Raw genomic sequence first — 26,966 nt, forward strand, 5'->3', positions numbered from 1 at the left:
GCTCCTTTTATACCCGTATGTCTGGGGGAGTGGCATGCAAATTCCACTCGCCAATTCTCATTAGCCTTTTCTCAAAGATCAGAGGAGTTTGGGGCTCCCAAGAGTGACCCCTAGTGTCACTACATCGACACAACGTCGAGTGTGTTGGGCCTTGTGTATTCAGATAGAAGACAAAGGCAGGCCTAACACAGTCGTAAAACCTGACTGAGGCCCACACACAGACATAAATATTACTGATATTACTATTAAGATAATGCCCAGATGCAGGAGGAAAACGAAACCCTGCGCAGGCAGCTTCAAGCTGCCCAGCTAAGAGTAGAGTCAGATCAGGTAAGTGCAGCTGAAACGCACAGCACAACATCTGACATAGAAGAGGGCCCCCTCTTTAGCGCTACGCGTAGAATTGTGCCCCTGAGAAACCCAGGGACACACGCTAGGAGCTGAGCTGCCCCTTGTGGTACAGTCTCTGACTTCATCCTCCGAGACACCTTTCAAGCTACTCCAGCGGCCCGCTGGTTGGATGCAGGTGCCCCTCCTTACAGTTGCCCCCCTCAGTCAGCTTTCAGTCACGCCACCTTGCATTTCAAACCTACTGATTCCACACCAGGGAGGGGGGAAAATTATTTCCAAGCCCAGAGTGGTGTAAGTGGCTCGAAGATCCCATTAGCCAGGGAGCTGTACGCAACCCGTGGTCCACCCCCATGCATCGACTAGACTCCTTCCCCACCATGAAGGGGAGGGAGTCGTCCTCATCGCTATAGCAATCTGAGTGACTATGGTGTTTCAGATGACTCAGACGACCCGCGGTCATACCAACACCAAGGCTTACGCACTCGACAACTCGAGTCCCTCGCAGGGGACATAGAGCAATTTTGACCCAAGTAATCAAGATTCAAACATCAACAATTATTTCAGAGAAATTGAGCACTGTCTGGTTGACTTGCCTTATGCTTCTTCACAGGAAAAACTCAAGCTCATATGGAAGACCATGGTAAGGAGTGTCCATGTGTTCATGGAAACATTACCGGCCGGTACCCGAGACCGCTACTCAGCTCTGTGTAAAGCCCTACGTGAGGAGTATTCGTTGTATATCGACGAAGCCTCCGCTACCATAGGTGCTTTCGCCATCACCCAGAAGAGGCACGAGCCTCCGCGTGAGTATTACAGATGCCTTCCAAGGAAGTAACGCACCAGATCTGAATGAGGAACGAGCTTTCAAGTCTCTTTTCCTTCACAACCTCCATGAGTGTGTGCGATATTACGTCATGATGCACTGCAGAATGGGCAACCCCACCATGCAGGAAATCAGAAGGTATGTGCAACTGGCATGGGAAACACGCGTGCGCCCTGGGGATCCAAGCCTCAGAATGTGCAGACCTAGTGCTTGAAGGCAACAATGAATGCTAGAACAGGACCCCAGAGGCGCCGATCACCCCGCCAGCAGGGTAGGCAACAAAACCAAAATTATAACTTGAAATGTTTGTGTGATGAATGTAGTTTTAGATTTAGCTAGAAGTTCTATGCCCAGATGTGCCTCAATCTCTGTCCAGACGATAAAGCCTCTGTGAACTCTAATGAACTGTATGGACTGTGCAACCATTTTCTTTCCTATCAGGAATACATGGATGGCGTAACCCACAGGTTACTGTGAACCGACAAGAACTATTCGACAACAACTGCTGGACAACAACCAACTCTTCAGACCAAAGGGGGGAATGTTGGGCCTCATGTATTCAGATAGAAGACAATGGCAGGCCTAACACAGTCGTAAAACCTGACTGAAGCCCACACACAGTCATAAATCTTACTGATAAAAACTGCACCAAAATCAAACAAAGGGAGTCCAAAACAGACTATAAATCCCATGAAGCCTTGCTCACTAAAGGATTGAACTCTCAACTCCTATTGGATGAGGCACACAATAGAACGCCCCTCAACCATTACGTCATCAGAAGTAGAAATACCTCTGAGATCCTTCCGGGCATTGCTTCCAGCAACTTTGCTCGCAGTGTGTAGACGCAGCTCATCGCTGCTCTCAGGTGTAGCCTCGTGGCACAAGGAAGTAACATCCGACGTGAAACTGTGGCCATACAATCTCCATCTCGCTGGACGAGTTGAGATTAATCTGTGTTCCACCGAACACTCTAACGGATCCGAAGGAGACCGCCGAGCAATCCGCATCTTCATCCATTTGCCTGCAGAAGTGAAGAGAAAAAGATTTCTCTTCCCTCTTCAATCAAGTTCGCTGGCCTGCCGAGAATCAGCAGCCGTACCGCCCGCCGACAGAGCGAGGAAACGGCCTCCCATCATCACCCGAGCCTCGAGGAACCGAGTCGGAGTCAAACGACGGTTGAACACACATTCTACCTGCGTCCTCATGCGATTCAAGTAAGAGGTTTATGTCTGGGCAGAGATAGAATATTATAGTGTGTTATTCTTGTGTATCAAGGTTATTGCTTGTACAGTTTACGGACCGCCGAGTCCGCTCATTGCTGCTAATAATACTCAAGGTATTACTGTAATGTACTGTTATCATGAATGAGATCTGCTGTGTTGTAATCCAACCACATTGGACTGTTGTGTATTTCCGCCATCGCAGGTGAGACCGGCACACTGAGTTTATCCATTAAAGAACCAAAGACCGCGGGACGGTTTACGAGCCGTCCACCGCGTCTCTGAGTGATAAACTAACAGCTGCTTTCTCTCCCACGATCGCGAAACCGGCTTTTGTGCTGCCACTTTATTCTCTCTTTCTCATACTAACCACACACACATGCGACCCCTCACAAACATTCTCGCACACACTTTTGACTAGTAGATAACTTCGTGATAAAGCTCAGCTTTGTCCCTAAGATATCGTACAAGCGGAGACACGCGGTAAACGGGCAGACGCCATTAACTGGCTTCTCTCTGCCCACATTCGCGGCCATATTCTCTGGTCGGAAATCTCACGTGACGTACTCTCCACGAGAGTCATGTGCGCATCACTCCTTACACACACACACACACACACACACACACACACACCTTCCTCTCATGTGTTATAGGCTTATTTTGGTTACCATATCTAATCATGTCACTGTTTAGTTTGTAGTCAGAAGTTTATTGACTGCACTGTATTGATTATTAATTGATATTACTGCATAAATAAACTTTTGTTATATTTCAAAGAGAAGTGTTTTGGTTTGTTTTGCATACACCTCTGTCAAATGCTGGCAGGGGATGTCAGTGCTCGGATTCAAGCCTTCACTGTTTCCTTTTGAATGTTGATTTCCTTAAGAGAACAATCTAATATTGAGACTGTTATACTGTCTGGTTATTAGTCCCTGATTCCAGGGTGGTGCCCCGGCGATATTAATCCTTATTAATATTCTATTGATTTGATAATTGATAATTATCTTTGATGATTGTTGAATTTGAAGGATCAATAAGCTAGTGTTAATTCTAATCATTGTTCCATTGATTTTAATAATTAATGATTATCTTTGATAATTAATATTCTGTTGAATTTGATGGTTATCTTTGATTGTTGATGTGAAGGATTAAAAGAGCTAACATTGATTCAAATCAATGTTCTATTGATTTTAATAATTGATAATTATCTTTGATAATTATTAATTATTGCTAATAACCAAACCCGCTCCTGAATGTAGTGCACTACATTTACTGGTGCCCCGTATGAGACTTTAATGAGTTAGATTCTATTATTTAATTTAAATATGAATTAAGAACTAAAGAAATAATTATTAATTATTTCTGATAGTAACACTGACCTAAACAACTAGTACAACCTACAAGTGAGTGACAGATAGCGAACATTACATTTGCAAATAGAAAAGATTAGAATAGAAGAACAGGGAGCCCTGCAACAGATGTCATGGCCCCCACAAAGCCCCCCACTGAACATCATGTCAGTCTGAGATTACATAAAGAGACAGAAGCAACTGAGACAGCCCAAATAGATACAAGAACTGTGGCGAATTCTGCAAGAATCTTGGAACATCCTATCTGCCAACAACCAAGAAAAACTGTGTCCAGGAGTACCTAGGAGAATTGGTGTCGTTTTAAAGGCTAAGGTGGTCACACCGAATATTGATTTAGCTTTTTTATGTTTACTGGACTTTGTATGATGTTAACTGATATATTAAAACTATTTATGGCATTATTTTTGGACACCTCACTATGCAACATTTTTCACAAGTGCCAAAAACTTTTGCATAGTACTATGTATATAGTTACTTATACATAGTACACACACAATAATATAACATATACTATATCCATGAGGGATATAAAGATGCTTACAGTAAAAATTCAGTAATTAACTAATTTAGAGAAAACATGCTAACTGTAACACTGACTCAGGCTGAGTGGGATCCATGTATGGTTTATTAACACAGCAAGTTCAGAGTACAAACAGGCATGGGTAAAATAACCAGGGCAACCAACAATATCAGAGACAGGGCAGTAACGTAGTCAAACAGGCAAGGATCGGGGCAGGTAGCAAAACAGCAATAGAGATAGTCCAGGCAAATACAGTAATAGGCAGGCAGCAGAGAATTGTACAAGGTAAATCCAAAGCAGAGTCAAACACGGGTAGATCAACAGAGGAAGTAATAATGCTCAGAAATGTAGCTGGGGCAAACAAGACTTCACAATGAATGAACACACACACATCGGGCTTAAATAGTCTGAGTGATATGAGGCAGGTGTAGGGTAATCAGTCCAGGCATGTGGACACTTGGGAAATGTAGTTCAATGTTAATATTCAGGTGAGTGAGACCTCTGTTGGTCGACTGAGGAATCTTCACCGGTGTTTGTGACAGAGCCCCCAGCCCCCAACACATAAGGGAAAAGATGTTCTGCGGTTTCAAAGGCTGATGGAAGCTTAGACAGGGGTATTAGTCGACATGCCTTAGAAAAATTATCAATGACAGTTAATATGGTGGTGTTACCTTGGGAGATGGGTAGATCGGTGACAAAATCAATGGCGATGTGGGACCAAGGTCGTTGTGGAATTGGTAGAGGTTGTAGCAACCATGCCGGTAGTCGTCTGGGGTTTTTTGCTATGGCGCAGGTGTGACAAGCGTTCACGAATGTACTGGGGTCTGCCTGTAAAGTCTCCCACCAGAACCGATTTCTTAACAATTGTACTGTGGTAGTAATGCCTGGATGGCCAGAGCTTGTGAGGGAGTGCACCCAGCAGATTACCTTTTCTCGTAGAGTAGGTGGCACAAATGTTCAGTTGGGCGGACATTCCAGAGGGGCCGGGTTCTGTGCATGGGCCTGGGAGATTTCGGACATGATGTCCCACTGGACCGGAGCTAGGATCAGAGAGGATGAGATGATGGGTCCTGGAGAGGTATTCTGAGGAGTGGAGTCAAATTGATGGGATAGTGAGTCGGCTTTGATGTTGTTTGATCCTGGATGATAAGTGATTGAAAAGTTAAAACGAGTGAAAAATAGTGCCAATCTAGCTTGTCTGGGGTTTAGTCTTTTGGCTGAGTGCAAGTATTCGAGGTTGTGATGATCGGTTAATACCAGAAATGGATGTCTGGCCCCCTCCAGCCAGTGTTGCCATTCTTTGAATGTTGCTTTCATGGCTAACAGTTCACGATTGCCCACATCATAATTCTGTTCAGCAGAAGAAATTTTATGTGAGTAGTACGCACAAGGGAAAAGCTTAGGAGGATTACCTTGGCGTTGAGAGAGGACAGTGCCAATACCAGTGTTTGATGCTTCTACTTCAACCACGAAAGGTATGTTGGGATCAGGATGATGCAGAATAGGAGCAGAAGTGAAGCGACTTTTCAATTCATTAAAGGCTTGGATGCGTCAGAAGACCAACGAAGCTTGGTATTACCTCCCTTTGTCATGGCAGTGAATGGAGCGGCGACAGTGCTGAAGTTTCGAATGAATCTTCTGTAAAAATGTGCAAATCCTAAGAATTGTTATAGTTCCTTTACAGTAGTGGGTTGAGGCCAGTTTAGAACCACTCGTACCTTGCCCTTATCCATAAATACCCCTTATGGACTGATGATATAACCAAGGAAGGAAATTGAAGTTTGGTGGAATTCACATTTCTCTGCTTTGGCACACAATTGGTATTCCATGAGACGCTTCAGAACTGCCCGGACCTGCTTGATGTGTTCCTCCAGTGTGTCTGAATAAATCAGGATGTCATTTATATATACAATTAAGCCCTGGTTAAGCATGTCTCTGAATACGTTATTTATGAAAGACTGGAACACAGATGGACTATTGGACAGTCCGAACGGCATAAAGAGATATTCATATTGCCCGCTGCTGGTAGAAAATACAGTTTTCCACTCATCCCCCTCTCGAATGCGAATGAGGTTGTACGCGCAGCGTAGATCAAGCTTAGTGTAAAACGTAGCAGTTCTTAGTTGTTCCAAAGCTGCAGGGACCAGGGATAAGGGATATCTGAATTTAACTGTTATATCATTTAGACCACGATAATCAATACAAGGACGAATGCCCCCATCCTTCTTTCCCATGAAGAAGAATCCTGCTGCTGCCAGTGAAGTGGATGGATGAATGAAACCCTTGGCCAGTTCTTCTTCAATGTACGATTTCATGGCTTTAGCCTCAGGTTCTGACAAGGGAAAGATTCTACCTCTAGGAGGTGAGGTATCAGGTAACAGATCAGTGGTGCAGTCACTAGATCGATGCGGTTGTAGTTGCGAGGCTTTTGTTTTACTGAAGGCTTTAAACAAATCAGCATATTCAGAAGGTATATGTGGTGCTATGTTGGACTCGTTAGTCACCATAGTGGCACTCACAGACATAGGGATGATTGGTTTGAGACACTCGGATGAGCAGCTGGGATCCCATCGCATGATCTGTTTCTCACACCATGAAATTTGTGAGTTACGGTCCTGCAGCCAGGGTAATCTGAGGATAACTGGGTGGTGTGGAGAGTGTATGATGAAGAGGCGTGTTGTTTTAGTGTGTAAAATTCCAACTTGCAGAATGAGGTGGTGTACAGAACCTGGCCGGTCCCCAGGGGACGCCCATCTAGCGCTGCTACTGCCAAAGGAGAGTCGCAAGGAATTAGTGGTATCTTATGCTGTCAGGCTAAATTTTCATCAATAAAGTTGCCCGCTGCCCCCGAATCTAACAAGGCTTTAGTGATGATGGTATCTGACAGGAACATTAATTTTATTGGCACTTTAATACAAGCAGTGGTTTGGATAGAGGGAATCAACACACTTACCCTGCGATTGTGTGTTTGAGGGGGTCGTGTCAGACAGTCAGCTCTTAAATGACCCGTTTGGCCGCAATATAAACAGAGATGGTTCTTGATGCGGTGTTCACACTCCTCTGTGGTGAGATGAGTTTGACCAACCTGCATGGGTTCAGCGACATCACTGGGTGAGTGAGAGGACTGGTAAATCGATTTGATCTCCTGGAGCAAATGAGATTGTCAATACGAATAGCGAGGTCGATGAATTGGTCCAGGGTTCTGCCTTCATCAAGGCAGGTCAGCTCAGATTTCACATCAATGTTTAATCCTTGACGAAACAGCAGTTTTAGTGTGTCCTCCACCCACACAGTCTGCGCAGCGAGAGTGCGAAAAGACAGAGCGAATTCAGCTGCAGTATTTCTATCCTGACGAAGTGCAAGCAGTTGCTCACCAGCACTCCTTCCTCCCTCAGAATGTCCGAACACCACTCTCAGACATTGAACAAATTCATTGAAAGTGGTGCGGTTTAGTCCTTGATTGGCCCAGACAGCTGTTGCAAATTCCAATGCCTTACCCGTGAGCAGAGAACACACAAGAGAGATTTGACTATCATCAGATGTGTATAACGAGGGCTGTTGAGCCAGGAACATAGAGCATTGCATAAGGAAGCCTTTACACTTGATTGGGGTGCCATCAAATATTCCTGGAAAGGTTAAACATGGATTAGCATTCACTGTACTATGAGGCATTGAGACTGGTACCTGACACGCTTGAGGTGTTGTGGAAGCAGATTCAGGTGCGGGCTGATGGAGATTCCACACGGATTTCACGAACTCTACCGTTAGTGTGGTGAGTCTGCAAAGTTGTTGTTGGTGAGATGCCAGTAGGTTAGCTTGGGCAGAGAGTTCACTGGACAGATGCATGAGGACCGTTGGATCGGTATTTGGTGAAGGCTTCTGTAACACTGACTCAGGCTGAGTGGGATCCATGTGCGGTTTATTAACACAACAAGTTCAGAGTACAAACAGGCATGGGTAAAATAACCAGGGCAACCAATAATATCAGAGACAGGGCAGTAACGTAGTCAAACAGGCAAGGATCGGGGCAGGCAGCAAAAGAGCAATAGAGATAGTCCAGGCAAACACAGTAATAGGCAGGCAGCAGAGAATCATACAAGGTAAATCCAAAGCAGAGTCAAACATGGGTAGATCAACAAAGTAATAACGCTCAGAAATGTAGCCGGGGCAAACAAGACTTCGCAATGAATGAACACACACATCGCGCTTAAATAGTCTGAGTGATATGAGGCAGGTGTAGGGTAATCAGTCCAGGCATGTGGGCACTTGGGAAATGTAGTTCAATGTTAATATTCAGGTGAGTGAGACCTCCGGTGGTCGATTGAGGAATCTTCACCAGCGTTAGTGACACTAACCAAATATAATATGATTTGTTATTACAAAGCAACAACTGATGCATAATATGGACACATGACTAATCACATATTTTATGTAACCATTCCATTTGAATCTATCCATTTAGTAAAACACAACTTTCAAATAGCACTATGCATGAAGGGGTTATAGAGAGAGCATACGTAGATGTTGTGCATGTGCGCAGCGTGCTGCTGTTGATATGAATGTAAAACAGCCTCATGCAGAAGAAGGCAAAATTACATTATTTACACACACACTGGAACTCACAGATAAAAGAAGACAACTGAGTTTCCTGCAAAGCAATCACGGACTCCATGTGTCTTAGCCTGTCTGTAGTCCAGAGGCCTCTTCAGCACGTGAGTGTAGTAGAAGAGTAAAGGCGACTATAAACACTAAAGGACGCTATGAATCCACTGGTTTCAAATAAGGGATGGTGCATCACAAGGACATAGATGAGAAACACAAAGTGGAGTTGACTTAAAGGAATAATTCACCCAAAAATGAAAATTCTCTCATCATTTATTCACCCTCATGCCATCCCTGATGTGTATGACTTTCTTTCTTCTGCTGAACACAAATTAAGATTTTTAGAAGAATATTTCAGCTCTGTCCATTCAATGCAAGTGAATGGTGGCCAAAATTTTGATGCTCTAAAAATCACATAGGTCCACATAAAAGTAATCCATATGACTCCAGTGGTTAAATCCGTATCTTCAGAAGCGATTTGATAGGTGTGGGTGAGATACAGATCAATATTTATAATTTTTTTGATAGAACTTCTTCTCTCTGCCCAGTAGGGGCCGTATGCATAAAGAATGAGAATCACTACAAACACAAGAAGAAGAATGTGAAAGTGAAAGTTAGGGAGTGTTCCATTCCAAAGGGCTCATCCCTATGCCCTAATCCTTTCAGAGGGTTTACCCTTCAGAGTGAGAGCTCTGGAGGGTTGAAGGGTGTAGGGCTAAAAAATATCAGTAATTCAGAACGCACTTCAGCGTCATCTTTCCAAGCCAAAGGAGCCGCTGCCATCGCACAAAGGCTGACACTAATAAACATCACCAGCACCTAATCAGAAATATTTACACATGATTTTGCATCACTAACTGCTTTCAGAATAGAAACTGAAAAGAAATGATTTAAATCTTTATGACTTAATGGAAAATGTAAGCTTCATGTTTAAATTTTTTTATTTATTTTAATAAAAAAGAAATCAATAAACAAATGTACAGTGCATTTATTAAATAAATAAAATGCCACTTTGTATTATTATTTTATTTAAACTTCTTTAGAATAATTGATCCAGCTAATTTACATTAAAATAACACAAGCATTAACCAGTTTCAAACAAAAAGCCAGGGGTTTAAAATAATTTTTAAAAGTTCATTATAATAATTAAAAGCTTTTATAGACTATAGAGATGAAGGGATGTCACATCTTTTTGTTTATAGAAACAGACTGCAGTTGCAGCTGGTTTAATTTACACTAAATTACACTTGGCAAACCTCCATATTTGTGACGTATGTTCCGGTTCTGGTCCACTTGGCAGCGAACCTTACGGAAACAGCTGTTTCGAAGGGCCCTTCTAAGCAGCTATTTATGAGCCTTTTAGTTTGGAACAACCCTTCAACATGGCAACCAAAATCGTTCCCCCTTCGAAGTGCCCTTCGGAGGTGGATTTATCCCGTTTGGAACGCAGGGATGAGAATTTAAAGTAAAAAAGGACTTAAATATTGAAATCTTTCTCACCCACACCTATCATATCGCTTCTGAGGATACGGATTTAACCACTGGAGTCATATGGATTACTTTTATGCTGACCTATGTGATTTTGGAGCTTCAAAATTTTGGCACCCATTTACTTGCATTGTATGGACCAAAAGAACTGAGATATTCTTCTAAAAATCTTAATTTGTGTTCTACAGAAGAAAGAAAGTCATACACATCCGGGATGGCATAAATGCTGAGAGAATTTTCATTTTTGGGTGAACTATTCCTTTAAGTGATGCTACGTCATGTTCGCCCCTGCTGGTAGATTCTGTGACTACATCATTATGGGAAAGCATCTTTCTCCATTGAACATGAATTTAAATTTATTTATTTTTTGCAAGCAACATTCATTTTATTATGTTTTTCTTCCTCCACTACTTAACATTTTGTAGAGTTTTTAGACATCTTATGGAGTTTTTATCCTTGCCACATTGTCCTTTGGTGTACTCAAGATATTTCGGAATGAGCGCACATGAACGCCAACACCAGTTGTAATTGTAAAAGTGGTAAACTCAGGATTTTCTTTGAGCCCTGACTTTCCAAGTTGGGGGAGTGTCAATTAACCCTGTAAAGCCTGACTTTTTGGAAAGTTAAATTTTTTTGACATTAAACTGTTTTTAGTACCATTAGACAAACTATTAAATATATATATATATACATACGATTTCTTTTTATAAATATATATATATATATATATATATATATATATATATATATATATATTTATATATACACACACACACACTACCGTTCAAAAGTTTAGGGTCACTTTCTCATTCTTTATTATAATTTTTTTTTCTTCACATTTTAGAATAATAGTAATGTCATCATAACTATGGAATGATAGAAATGGAACTATGGGAATTATGTTGTGACTAAACAAAATCCAAAATAAATCAAAACTGTGTTATATTTTAGCATCTTCACAGTAGTCACCCTTTGCCTAGAATTTGCAGACATGTACTCTTGACATTTTCTCAACCAACTTCTTGAGGTATCACCCTGGGATGCTTTTTAAACAGTATTGAAGCAGTTCCCATCTATATGCTGGGCAATTATTGGCGGCTTTTCTTAATTCAAAAATTTTAGTTTTGTAATTAATAAATTAATGGGGGCTAAAAGCATCTTTCTCCATTGAATGTGAATTTAAATGTATTTATTTTTTGCAAGCAACATTCATTTTATTATGTTTTTCTTCCTCCACTACTTAACATTTTGTAATATAATTGGCACAATTATATTTTTGTCTACAAAACTAACTACAAACATTTAAGCATACGCCTTCAGATCAAAAGATTTTTAAGATCATGAGAAACATTTCAGGCAAGTGACCCCAAACTTTTGAACGCTAGTGAATATTAATATTTATTTCATTTTAAGAAGTACAATACATTTTAATGGTTCAGTCAGTACTGTATATTTTTGTAATAAAGTTCAGCACTATTTTACTTTGAGTGTTATTTTTTCATACAGTATCAATTTTAAAAACTACCGGTTGATTAATCGGTTATTGGCATGTACTGCCCAACTTACAGTGCATCCGGAAAGTATTCACAGCGCTTCACTTTTTCCACATTTTATGTTACAGCCTTATTCCAAAATGTACGTAGGCGATTAAATGATTAATGATTAAATTCATTATTTTCCTCAAAATTCTACAAACAATACCCCATAATGACAACGTAATAGAAGTTTGTTTGAAATCTTTGCAAATTTATTAAAAATAAAAAACGAAAAAAAAAAATAAATAAATAAAAAAAAATAAAAAAAGAAAAATCACATGTACATAAGTATTCACAGCCTTTGCTCAATACTTTGTTGAAGCACCTTTGGCACCAATTACAGCCTCAAGTCTTTTTGAGTATGATGCTACAAGCTTGGCACACCTATTTCTGGGCAGTTTCTCCCATTCTTCTTTGCAGGATCTCTCAAGCTCCATCAGGTTGGATGGGGAGCATCGGTGCACAGCCATTTTCAGGTCTCTCCAGAGATGTTCAATCGGGTTCAAGTCTGGGCTCTGGCTGGGCCACTCAAGGACATTCACAGAGTTCTTCCGTAGCCACTCCTTTGTTATCTTGGCTGTGTGCTGAGGGTCGTTGTCCTGTTGGAAGATGAACCTTCGCCCCAGTCTGAGGTCCAGAGTGCTCTGGAGCAGGTTTTCATAAAGGATGTCTCTGTACATTGCTGCATTCATCTTTCCCTCAATCCTGACTAGTCTCCCAGTTCCTGCCGCTGAAAAACATCCCCACAGCATGATGCTGCCACCACCATGCTTCACTGTAGGGATGGTATTGGCCAGGTGATGAGCGGTGCCTGGTTTCCTCCAGACATGATGCTTGCCATTCAGGCCAAAGAGTTCAATCTTTGTTTCTCATGGTCTGAGAGTCCTTCAGGTGTCTTTTGGCAAACTCCAGGCAGGCTGTCATGTGCCTTTTACTGAGGAGTGGCTTCCGTCTGGTCACTCTACCATACAGGCCTGATTGGTGGAGTGCTGCAGAGATGGTTTTTCTTCTGGAAGGTTCTCCTCTCTCCACAGAGAAATGCTGGAGCTCTGTCAGAGTGACCAACGGGTTCTTGGTCACCTCCCTGACTAAGGCCCTTCTCCCCCGATCGCTCAGTTTGGCCAGGCGGCCACCTCTAGGAAGAGTCCTGGTGGTTCCAAACTTCTTCCATTTACGGATGATGGAGGCCACTGTGCTCATTGGGACCTTCAATGCTGCAGAAATTTTTCTGTACCCTTCCCCAGATCTGTGCCTCGATACAATCCTGTCTTGGAGATCTACAGACAATTCCTTGGACTTCATGGCTTGGTTTGTGCTCTGACATGCACTGTTAACTGTGGGACCTTATATAGACAGGTGTGTGCCTTTCCAAATCATGTCCAATCAACTGAATTTACCACAGATGGACTCCAATCAAGTTGTAGATACATCTCAAGGATGATCAGTGGAAACAGGATGCACCTGAGCTCAATTTTGAGTGTCATGGCAAAGGCTGTGAATACTTATGTACATGTGATTTTTTTCCATTTTTTATTTTTAATAAATTTGCAAAGATTTCAAACAAACTTCTTTCACATTGTCATTATGGGGTATTGTTTGTAGAATTTTGAGGAAAATAATGAATTTAATCCATTTTGGAATAAGGCTGTAACATAACAAAATGTAGAAAAAGTGAAGCGCTCTGAATACTTTCCGGATGCACTGTAGTTATCGGTAAAATCCACTAACGGTCAAAATCTAATTATTAGAGAGTTAAAAATGTGGTTGAAAATCAACAGACTGAACATGTCTTTGCAAATTGTTTGGTAATCATTGGCTGCCACTTTTAAGGGTCAACGGGGTCAGTGTTTAAATTGTTTGAACTTTGAGTGCCGGGAGCGATGCTGATGCTTCACTCAACAAAGTCATATGGAAGCCCTTTAGATTTTACCATAAAATGAATCCTATGTGTCCCAAAAAGTTTAGTGACTTCTCTTATAAAACAGCTTTTCTTTTCGTAGTAAGCTTCACCCCTTTTTTACTCCAAAAGGATTACGTATTAAATGTAAAACAGGCTGAAGATTAACAGACATGCAGTCAACTTATCCGTATCCTATCAGTCAATATTCCATCTTAATATGCAGAGAGGGTTAAATAAACCATTCGTAGTCTGACTTTGCCAAAAAGTGTAACACTGTGGCACTATCAGAACATTGCTTTGTTTGTTTGAGTGGCCTAGTCAGCCTGACACAGCAACATTGGCTCAACCAATGATGTGGGTTAGTGGCAGCACAATCTGTTTAATGGCCAAAGAATCTTTTTGCAATACTGTCTACTAACACAGAAACTGCAGGCTTTGCCTTTAAAGGAATATAACAGGTTCAATACAAGTTAAGTTCAGTCGACAGCATTTGTGGCATAATACTGATTAGCACAAAAATTTATTTTGACTCGTCCCTCCTTTTCTTTAAAAAAGAAAGAAAAATTTGGGTTTCAGTGAGGCACTTAAATTGGAAGTGAATGGGGGACAATCTGCGGTCTCTGCACAAGTGTGTGGTCCTGACCGCTGCAGGAGGACGTCTGGAGTTAATGTGCCTCTTACTCCTCAGGGAGTAAAACCTCAAGTGTCTATTGAGCTGTGGAGAGCACCTCCTCTCACCCCTGACCTGCAGGAGTCAACTCTGTCAGCTGAGAAGATGCCGTAAAAAGGGGTTGATTTCCAAATATCTGACAGTTTTATTCAAAAGCAAATGGATGTTTTGGCAAGGGCTGCTGCACATAATGTCTTGAAGCATTGCAAAATCTTTGGATTTGCAAATACCTTATTGATGGTGTAATTTATGTTTGCTGTGTTTAGTGTGGAAGTGTGCTTAGCATGCAACTGCTTTACAAAACGTGGCGGTACAATGGTACAGTAATGGTATCAGATGGTAATACTGTGGTACCTGGATTATATACCATAGCACTGAATGATCTCATAAAACCAAACACTCACTGACAATCATGTTAACTCAGCGGGGCGAGTGATAAATTCAGATGCATTACATAACGGTCTTAGCATCCCTGTCAAAAACACAGTAACTGTTCTGTGTTAAGTGAAGAGCGATCTGTTGTTTTCCTATGACACCACTTTCACAATCTAAAACAGCTGCTCTGAGGTCAGTCACAGAGATGCACACAAAGAAAACCAAAACTCAGAGATTCTCTTAAGCCCAAAGTATACTTCGGTCGTACGCAAATCTCGTCATCAGCTGAGCACTGAATGCGTGCAGCCCGATTTTTCTAACAGCGAATCTTTGAATGCGCAGACTGCACATGTGCCTGGAATTATTTGCATGGTAATACTCACATTTAACATATTTGCTGGTAAATAACAGGAGATGAAGGTACGCCTGTATATGCGCACTATGGGGGGGGGGGGTTGTTTCCCACAGATATTTCAGATAATATAGAAACTGTTGTATTGACCAAGTGTATCTAGCTTTGATACAGCTCAAGCCTTCGTTGCTAGTTCGAAAACATCACTTTAGAACTAGCAACGGAGGATGCGCTGCTTTTCGGCATTGAAGTAACAAGGTAGTGCGTGTGTGTGTGGGTGTGTGTGTGTGTGTGTGTGTGTGTGTGTGTGGGTGTGTGGGTGTGTGTGAGCGAGAGAAAGAGAGAAAATGAGAGAGATCACGTGTGGAATTACTTGTGTTTAAAGTGGCTCTCGTCAGGAATAACATCGCTTCAGATTGCCAAAGTGTACGTTTAAGTCTCAGCAGCAGCGAGTGTCACCATTCTTGTACAGCTTTTCCATTACTAAACAACTGTTTACAATCGCAGTGAGTCACGGGGTTTACTTTAACCAATGTCTTTGTTTTAATTGGTTATTTTGTTGTGGTATCATGTACGGCTCTTTGAAATAACAGAAATAATTTGGTGAAGTGATATGGAACGTTATGTGGTTAAGACCTGGAACTACTTTATAGCTGTGCATTTACTGGAAAATAATTGCACACCTTAGAACATCCGTCTATATATATATACACAGTATATATATTTTTACCCGTGGCAAAAATATATATATATACTGTATATATACTGTGTGTGTATATACAGTTTTTCTATGTAAACGCACTGAATGGATGTCTTTGACCGTTGCGCCATGTCTCTCGCTTTTCCAGCGGCTCATACAGGACCGGCACATTTTTTAGACACTGTGTCAAGATTTTCAGTTTTAATAACACGTTCTGATTCATTCCTTGCACTGCGTCTAACTTTTTTTAGCACAGGTGTCACAACATTTTTTCCTTCAATTATGTCACAATGCAAAATAGCAAAATAGCAAAAATAGCAAAATACAATTTCTTATTTCTTTCTTTTAATTTTGGGATGAAAAATTAAACATGTTCTTGTTCCTGAAAGGTTTTGTCAGATTCACCCATGCAGAAACAAATATAGTTTAGGTTGCTGTAGAGTTTTCAACCACCAGATATGTGTGTGTGTGTGTGTGTGTGTTTGCATGGGTCATAACTCACATTCATATTTATCTCATTATATATATTATCATATTAATGAGAAATAATGCAGTTTGTATGTCTGAATTTATTTGTTTTTTCTCCCTGACAACACCTGTTTGCCAAATCCACATGAAGCATCTACACTCTTAGAAATAAAAAGGTTCTTTGGGGTTCTATATAGATCCCTAGGGTTCTTTACTATGTCAAAAAGGTTCTATTTACAAAGATTTACAAGATTTGCCAAAAAGGGTTCTTTGGGTTGACAACTGATTAATGTATGTACAGTGTATTTATGTATGTGTATGCATAAATTACATTATTGAAAGTTTAGTTTATAAATAGTTTTGAACACTACACTACATTATTTTTGCATTTGCATTTCATACTGCAGAAAAATACACTTTTACGATGTACTTCTACAGCTTTGGATTTGATTAGAAAAGGATAAATGACTCTTTTAGATGACAGGTTTATATAAGTATTTATATAAAGTCTAAGGTATAGTGTATTCTTGACTCAACAAAAGATGCAAAAAAAAAAAAAAAAAATGTATTTATCATAAACAGCAAACAACTTGAGCATGTAGCACTGTTTTTTTCCTTCCTATCTACATAGTGCAAAGGAACATTTAAGATGCTGGCTCGCAGACGTGCAACTCGCGCACGTGATCAAAAAGCGCCAGCATCCTATTTCAATTTTTAAAAGTCATAGAAAGTCTGTTGAGCTGAAAGTTTGAGGGTGATATTACCATGGTAAGTAGGAAATATAAATTAATTTGTTGATTCATTTTTTGTTATTTTTATTGACATGTTTACTTGAGCAAGCACAAAGAATAAATGTCGACAAAACTGTTTCGTCCAGGCCTGCGATATTCTCCGCCAGTCATTTCAAACTTGAATCACTAAAATCGCTGTTATGGATTGACTAGTAGTCCTGATGATATGTTATGTTATAATTAAATTTTCTTTGCATCTAGAAAACATAGTAAAATGAAACAAGTTTCCAGGAGCACATCACAGCACTGAATTAATCCAACTGCACTGATATAAAGAGATTAATCAAGAGTGTGAATATGTCAAATGTCCAAAGTCAAAGAGAGGAAGTGATGGAAATGTTTCAATTTCTCTACTTGCGAGTATTTGGTGTTTGTAGTTTTATTGTCATGTACAAAAATATAATGATGTTGTATTTTTTTATTGAAGATGCCATAATAATTTAACATGGGTTTTAGCAATAACCTTCACCTAACTCAGAGAGTACTTCTGAAGTTCTGGACATCAACATCATCAGAGCCTTGAGAAGTGGAAGTCAAAGGGGACATTTAGGGCACAAAAATGTCATAAAAGGTACATATTTAAATATTCTAAATAGTGGCTCATTTATTTTCTATTTTTTTATATATATATATATATATATATATCTCTTTTAAATGTCTTTTATATGGTTATTTCATTTTCTTAGTGATATAGTATATGAATATCCATTAAACGTTTTCCTGGTAATAAAACAAAAAATAAATAAATAAAAAAACTAAACAAAAACAATGCATATTGGGAACCCCTAAAAGGTTCTATATAGAACCTTTTCACCTGGCTCAAAGAACCCTTTAGGGTTTTTTTGATAGAACCCTTACAAGCGTTCTATATAGAACATTTTAGGGGTTCCAAATATGAAGTGAGCGATAGGACCCTTTAGGGTTCTATATGGAACCTTTTCTTCTAAGAGTGTAGAACATTTCACTGCCATAAATAACCTCCAATGCCTTTGTGAATACCAACAACTGTGACACAATGAAAAGGAAAGCATCAGACATTTCAGAAGGCGGTTTTTATGGGATTGTTCAGGAAACTTAAAAACAACAACAGTGGCAGCAGATGTAATGGTGATGTATCTGTGCAACTTACCGTACTCATCCAGTAAAATGTTGTCTGGCTTTATATCTCTGTGAACACACAAATAAAGTTCAGTTAGGACAGATGACAATAATCTGTATGAGGAAACAAGCATATTATCACATAAATACCACCATCATCACAAAATCTGAGCATAAGGAAAGACACAGAATGCAGAAAATGTAAAGTGTGTCACATACAATTACAGTTCTGTCAATCCAATTACAGTTCTGTCAATCCAATTACAGTTCTGTCAATCAGAGTGTGCTTTGAGCAAAGAGGACGGACAGCTGACAGCTGAGCTGATCTCTAGGAAGGTGTATAATGGGATTATAGTAAGACTAAATGAGTCCCTATGTAGTGCATTTTAATGTCCCCTTAATATATTTAATAAAATAATATAAAAAACAAAAAAACAGAATAGTTTTCAGTAATAAGTGAATACAGGGGATAATTATAAATAATATCACTACTTTGTTTTGAGCAGATGTTGCCATTTTGCCATGTCTCCAGGTGCTATGCACTAACTTTTAAATGAAAAACAGTCAATTTATTAAGAAATATTCCAGACGAACCTAATTTTTCTCCTTTTTTAAATGTAAAATGCCTTTAAATAACAATAGTTCTAGAAGTGGCATCTCATTTTTGGTGAGAAAACAACAACACAAACATTAATAAGTATCAGCAATGTATTTTATAAATTCTGTGATGATTGTGGCTCACTTTAAAACATTCTATCCTGTTTGATAAAATGACTGAAATCATTAAGACACGTCATTAAACATAATGTACCACTTGCAACCAATTTTACTTCCATAAAATGATGTATTATAGGGCTGCAACTAATGATTATTTTGATAATCGATTAATCTAACGATTATTACAACAATTATTCGACTATTCTGCGATTATTGCAACGATTAATCATTAGCTCTTAACCAATTATTCAGCTTGTGCCCCGACTTTAAAGGTTTGTTAAACGTGCTTACTAACAATAAAGAGGACAAAATCATCTTTTAAAAATATCTCTAAATGACATTCACTGAATTACAAGGAAAACAAATACTTTTTATTAAGTTTAATTCAGTCAAAAAATTCACAGCAAAAATTCTGATTGTTATTAAGTGTTTTTGTCTTGTTTTCCATTTAAAATTGTCTAAAAATCCTTAAAACAAGATACATTTACTTGAGAAGCAACATATAAGATATTAGACTTGCTTTAAGAGAATGCATCTTAAATATAAGTGTATTTTTGGGGGCCTGGGTAGCTCAGTGAGTATTGACACTGACTACCACTCCTGGAGTTGCAAGTTAGAATCCAGGGCATGCTGAGTGACTGCAGCCAGGCCTCCTAAGCAACCAAATTGGCCCGGTTGCTAGGGAGGGTAGAGTCACATGGGGTAATCTCCTCATGGTCGCTATAATGTGGTTCTCGCTCTCGGTGGGGCGCGTGGTGAGTTGTGCGTGGATGCCGCGGAGAATAGCGTGAAGCCTCCACACACGCTATGTCTCCACGGTAACGCGCTCAACAAGCCACGTGATAAGATGCGCGGGTTGATGGTCTCAGACGTGGAGGCAACTGAGATTCGTCCTCCGCCACCCGGATTGAGGCAATTCATTATGCCACCACGAGGACCTAGAGCACATTGGGAATTGGGCATTCCAAATTGGGGAGAAAAGGGGAGAGAAAAAAAAAGTGTATTTTGTATATAAGTGTATTTTTTCATTTGGTTATACTGTACTTCTGCGAGTGCAGTAAAAACAAAATATACTTATATTCAAGATCTATTCTCTAAAAGCAAGTCTAAATATCTTATTAATAAGTTATTTATAAGTTGTTTTAAAGTAGTTTTAGATATTTATATGGGAAAACAAGCCAAAACAAATCAAAAACGTATTTTTTTTCAGTGTATAATGGGGCAAAGACTGTTCACTTCAGTCCATCTTTAACTCACAAAAAAACAAACTCTCTCTTATTAATAAAGCTGCGTATTGCCAATTTTCTTCAAGATAAGAAATGCACAGTGACATATATTATAATTCAATAAGTCGTGAGTCATCACGTTATAGTCTAGCTGCATTAAGTGTGTGCGATCGAGGGATGAGCGTCCCTGTGACAGAGTGTGCATCAGCCGGGTGCAGTTTCAATCTCTCCCCCTTAGATCGGGACATATGCGCAACTCATAGAAGAGGCGCTGACCGCACAGAGAAATGTCAGTTTCAGAGTTTGCAGTTATTTACATGATCTGCTTCCGTATTATTTGAACTTTAATAAAGCTATAACGCATTAAATATAACTGCATTTAAGATGTAATACCAGGGTGTTTCCTTTAAAGACACTTGACATGCAAGTTTTGCTTCAGCTGAGCGGCAGCTTGTATTTTTGCATTATAATCCCCTCATACTTTGCAATCTACATCACCTGAAGCTGTTTGGAAAGTTTAGAGTGCATCTGGACTGTGAGCTGTTCTGCGAACTGCAGTGCTGCTCTCGTGCATCATCATTAGAGTTGAATGTGATCTCATGTTACGTTAAATGACATCAAACGACTATTCGACAACGAAAAAAATTGTCGACGTTGTCGATAAGGTTGACTAATCGTTTCAGCCCTAATGTATTATGAAGACTAATACTAATAGTTCAAAAACTGCATATCAAAGCAAAGAGGTGAGATGCTGAAGTCAGTGTGGGTACAGGCCCAAGTGAGAAAGGTCAAGTTTGTTGAGTTTAATTAGCTGACATTTACACATCAGCAGCACACATTACACAGGGGCAGCTGCCGGTGAGAAAACAGAACTGCTATTCTGATTTTAGGAGATCAGAAACTACACTAAATTAAATGACAAGTAAGATTTACTTTATGTTTATTTTGCAGGTTTTTGCATGCAGTTTTCCTAAGTAAATTGTAATGGTATAAAATTAAGTAAAATCTACTTAACTTAATGACATAATATTTATTAAAGTAAATTAACCTTAAACATTTCAGTTAATAAAGTAACTTTTACTTACAAATCTGATGTACATTTAGTCCAATTTAAATGAAGATTTTAATGGAACATTTCACATTTTGAACTTTCCTTATAAACTCGTTTAATCATGTACCACGTGATATACGGAAGCCTTCAACAGGACAGCTTAATGCATCACCTTGCATTACAGGCAACAGAAACAAGACACAAGGCTGCACACAGACCTCAAAACACAATGACATTAACAATCAGAAGGTCATTTTTTAATCATGAACAGGTAATTCTGAGTAGAAAATGAACTTCAGACTTCACAAAACAAGAAGTTACCAAACATAACAACAAAATCAACAATAATAAACTTACAAACAGTGAAACCATGCAAGCTCATTAATTATGCTGGGAACACCAGCTTTGAAAAGTTAAGTAAAAAGTAATTACTTTATTTACCTGTGAAATTTACTCAAATTATCTAATAAATATGACAAATATGACAAAGTTTTCTACTTTAAGATTGATACATGATGACGCATTGTAAAGATAACAATCAATCATGAATAATATTTACTTATAATTTACTTATATAATATTATAAGAGCATTAATTTTTACCTGTTTGAATTTAAGTACAAATGTAGAATTTACTTAATATTTTCAAGTTCACGCTTAAATTAACTTATCCAATGTAGAAAGTACTTAATCTTTTCTACTGTATTTACTTTATGACCAGTGTATGATCATATGATCAGTGCTCTTTTTTTTAAATTATTATTTGGTTTTAATTTTGTTCCTTTAATCTTTTCATTTATTCTATTCTTGGCCAAACTACAATATATATATATATATATATATATTATCCCCTTTTCTCCCTTTTCACTCTAATTCCTTGTGGTGGTGCAGTGACTCACCTCGATCCGGGTGGACAAATCTCAGTTGCCTCTGCTTCTGAGACAGTTGGTCCACGCATCTTATCATGTGGCTTGCTGAGCGTGTGTGGAGGCTCACGCTACTGATCGATGCATCCATGCACAACTCGCCATGCACCCCAATGAGAGCGAGAACCACCTTATAGCGACCACGTGGAAGGTAACACACATGATCCTACCCACCCTAGCAACCGCGTCAATTGGTTGCTTTGGAACCTGGCTGGAGTCACACAGCACACCCTGGATTCAAACTCGTGATTCCAGGGTTGGTAGTCAGCGTTTTTGCTTGCTGACTACCAACATCCTAATTACACTCAATTAAAAAAATACGTTCATACTTTTTGCGTAATTTGGCAAAATTACAGCTTGATTGACGACCAATAAAAATACTCTGCTCACAAGATATATTTACCTTGATTTTTCTGTTTTCTTTAAACGCCACTTGTCTCAAATTACATCTCAAGCATGATCTTCACTGACACTTTTGTTGACTTGGCACAAAGTACACTAACTTTAAAAAAAATCTTAATTATTGGCAAACATGTTTGGTGTGGTGAAAATGATATCAAAACTGTGACAGTCATAATTTTTTAAAAATCGATGGAAATCATTTTTACACAGTAAATATTGAAATGGTTTATTTTTATTTCACTCTTTGTTTAGATTACATATTTATAGACATATAATAATCTGTATTTTATAATGGATTTTCATAGTTTATTATTGAAAGTCTGGGTCTAGCACAAGGATAAAACAGTCAAATATATACATAAAAGGCATTTGAAAAGTACCAAATATAAATGGTGAAAGCATGATAATAAGTTTCCAATTCAGAGACCCTTCATATAACCAAAAGTTGAAATCAGTTTGTTTTAATGAAAATCAATCCCTGGGATATGCCCAAAGTTGAAGAAACACCCATATATATATATATATATATATATATACAGCTCTGGAAAAAATTAAGAGACCACTGCAAAATTATCAGTTTCTCTGGATTTACTATTTATAGGTATGTTTTTGAGTAAAATGAACACTTTTGTTTTATTCTATAAACTACTGATTAGGTGATCACCTGAACCAAATTTCATTTAACAAGGAAAAGTATAAAAACCATCACTACCATCATTTTGTGTCATCACTATTCTCTTGCAATAGGACCAGCTGGATGGCAAAAACAGAAGTACCTCAAAAGTAATTGGAATAAAAAAAATAACTATTGACATGCAAAAAGAAAAGTTTTCAGTGAGGAAAAGAAAGGGTTCAATTCTGGCTTTACTGGCAGAGGGATACAGTGAGTGTCAGGTTGCTTCCATCCTTTAAATTTCAAAGACGGCAGTTCATAAGAACAAGGTCAAGCAGCAGACATTGGGGACAACATAGCTACAGACCTGCAGAGGGCGAAAACGACTCTCCACTGACCGGGATGACCGCCAACTCAATCGAATGTAGGATGACATCAAGTGACCTACAAAAAGAATGGCAAACGGCAGCTGGGCTGAAGTGCACGGTGAGCACGGTTCGAAACAGGCTCCTAGGGGCAGGGCTGAAGTCGTGCAAAGCTAGAAAAAAGCCCTTCATCAATGAGAAGCAAAGAAGAGCCAGGTTGAGGTTTGCAAAAGACCATTAGGATTGGACCGTAGAGGACTGGAGTAAGGTCATCTTCTCTGATGAGTCCAGTTTTCAGCTTTGCCCAACACCTGGTCGTCTAATGGTTTGACGGAGACCTGGAGAGGCCTTCAAGCCACAGTGTCTCAAACCCACTGTGAAATTTGGAGGAGGATCGGTGATGATCTGGGGGTGCTTCAGCAAGGCTGAAATCGGGCAGATTCGTCTTTGTGAAGGACGCATCAATCAAACCACGTACAAGGTTATCCTGGAAGAAAACTTGCTTCCTTCTGCTCTGACAATGTTCCCCAACTCTGAGGATTGTTTTTTCCAGCAGGACAATGCTCCATGCCACACAGCCAGGTCAATCAAGGTGTGGATGGAGGAGCACCGGATCGAGACCCTGTCATGGCCAGCCCAATCTCCAGATCTGAACCCCATTGAAAACCTCTGGAATGTGATCAAGAGGAAGCCGAGCTGCTTGAATTTTTCACCAGGAGTGGCATAAAGTCAATGTGAAAGACTGGTAGAGAGCATGCCAAGACACATGAAAGCCGTGATTGAAAATCAGGGTTATTCCACCAAATATTGATTTCTGAACTCTTCCTAAGTTAAAACATTAGTATTGTGTTGTTTGAAAATGAATATGAACTTGTTTTCTTTGGATTATTCGAGGTCTGAAAACACTGCATCTTTTATGTTATTTTGACCAGTTGTCATTTTCTGTAAATAAATGCTCTAAATGACAATATTTTTATTTGGAATTTGGGAGAAATGTTGTCAGTAGTTTATAGAATAAAAAAAAAGTTCATTTTACTCAAACACATACCTATAAATAGAAAATCCAGAGAAACTGATAATTTTGCAGGCTTGCAAGCTTCATGTAATTGCATGAAAGTAAACAACAAGTGCATTCTTCAAAATTTCTCCATTTTTGTTGCACAGAGCAAAGAAAGCCATACATGTTTGATAGAATTTCCATTTTAGGGATGAACTATCCCTTTCAGTGGGAAGCAGGCTTTAGCTAACTGGATGACAGTAATACTTGTCAATTATTTCTACAAAATCTTAGCACAAAATTGACATTCAAAAGCATCACCTGTTAAAGGAGTGATATGGGAACTCATCATGAGTGATTCCTCCACACCTCACACACCTGACTCTTCTGAGAGCTCGACAGCAGTGAAATCTGACCAGCCTGAGAGCAGCAAACCGATCCACCAGACTTTTCTTTCGCATGACTACTTCAACAACCTATTAGCAGGATCTAATGGCCTCATTACATCACATATCATGATGAGGGCTGTAAGTGAGCCACCATCCTGGTCATCTGATCCCTGCTAAAATACAGAGGGACATCTGGGGCCCGACACACAAGCCCTTCAATAACCCTCTCTGTGGGCACCTGAACTTTGCTAGGTTGCTTGATGAAGGGAGATCGCTGTTTTGAGCTTGTTTGCCAGACTAAGCTAGACAATGTCACTCTAAAGTAACTAGCCTTTTTATCTCCATAGTAGAGACACTAAATAAACCACACTAAAATGCGAGGCATTTAAAATTTGATGTAGTTCAGTTTTTGGAAGTTTGCAGGCCTTATGAGAGTTAAGACAGTTCTCCATAAAATTCAAAACATCATGCTTTGCTATGTCACAGTTCTGGCTTGTGCATTATTTACAGAGCAGAGCTCAAAGCCCAAAGCCCAAAGCCACTCAAAGACATAAAAATACAATTTAGCAAGACAGCTCTTTAACTTTAAAAGTAAAATGATGGCTATATGTCAAGCTCAATTATTAATAATAGTGATAATTATTATTAATATTAAGGGGGCATTCACACAGAAAACGTTCTTGCTTTAAAAACAGCTAGACAGAGCATAACAGAATGTAACAGAATGTAGGGGTCTTGAGACACGTTTGAGATGCAATGTAAAGATGTCCATCTGATGCATAGGCACATAGACCAACAATTACAGCCCCTAAGAGGGTAGGTGACATCATCCGAAAAAGGAAAGCCATTTCAGAGGCAGAGCAAGTTGTTACATTGTGGTGAAAGATTACGAAGACAAACATTTTGTGGAATTCTTTTCTGTGGAATAACGTACACTGATTAATTGTGTTCAAACTAGCAACCACCTAACAAGCACCTAACAACACCCTAGCGACCACCCAGAACACCCTAGCAATGCTCTAGTGACCCCTCCAGAACACCCTAGCAATCACCTGACAACACCCTAGCCAACACCCAGATCACCCTAGTGACCACAGAACAACGTAAATACATGGGTGTGGGCTTTTTTGACTTGGGGCAGTGTACTGCGGCCATTGTTTGGACATTGTGGAGACAAGTTTTTCCACAGGTAGCACCCCTCACATTTTCTTCAGAAAATGTATCTACAGTATGTAGTATTCAATTTGTCATTCCAGTTTAGTTTGGTTTTCTAGTTTCAGTTTAGTTTGTTTTTCCAAAGCTAAAGTGCTTACTGGTAACATTTAAAGGGTTAGTTCACTCGTCATTTACTTTCTTTCTTCTGCTGAACACAAAGGAAGATATCTCAGAATATCTCAGTTCTGTAGGTCCATACAATGCAAATGTATGGTGGCCAGAACTTTGAAGCTCCAAAAAGCACATAAAGGTAGTATAAAAGTAATCCATAAGACTCCAGTGGTTCAATCCATATCTTCAGATGCGATATGATAGGAGTGGGTGAGAAACAGATCAATATTTAAGTCCTTTTTACCTATCAATCTCCACTTTCACTTTCACTTTCACATTCTTCTTATTTTGTTTTTGGCAATTCACATTCTTTTTGCATATCACCACCTACTGGGCATGGAAGAAGAACTTATAGTAAAAAAGGACTTAAACTCACCCATACCTATCATACCACTTTTGATGTATTACTGGATTACTTTTATGCTGCCTTATATGTTTTTTAGATCTTCAAAGTTTTGGTTACCATTCACTTGCATTGTATGGACCCACAGAGCTGAAATATTCTTCTAAACATCTTTGTGTTCTGCAGAAGAAAGAAAGTCATACACAGCTGGGATGGCATGAGGGTGAGTAAATGATGAGAGAATTTTCATTTTTGGGTGAACTTTCCCTTTAAAAATGTCTTACATGATACAATTTCTTGGGGCAGTCTTGTGTTACCTCTATCTAGAGGCATTTTCATGTTTAATTAA

General features: G+C 39.3%; 1 protein-coding gene across 4 annotated transcripts in view; it reads right to left on the reverse strand.

Moving 5' to 3' along the window:
• LOC127429141 (serine/threonine-protein kinase 32B-like) overlaps positions 1-26,966 on the reverse strand; it is an 89,550-nt gene that overhangs the window by 24,868 nt on the left and 37,716 nt on the right. For all 4 annotated transcript variants that reach the window (XM_051677994.1, XM_051677993.1, XM_051677995.1 and 1 more), the window contains exon 6: positions 18,295-18,332. In XM_051677994.1, coding sequence (XP_051533954.1) covers positions 18,295-18,332 — 38 coding nt within the window. The remainder of the gene's footprint in view (positions 1-18,294; positions 18,333-26,966) is intronic.

This window comes from Myxocyprinus asiaticus, chromosome 38 (genome assembly GCF_019703515.2).
Source record: "Myxocyprinus asiaticus isolate MX2 ecotype Aquarium Trade chromosome 38, UBuf_Myxa_2, whole genome shotgun sequence".
In the NCBI taxonomy this organism is placed as follows: Eukaryota; Metazoa; Chordata; class Actinopteri; order Cypriniformes; family Catostomidae; genus Myxocyprinus; species Myxocyprinus asiaticus.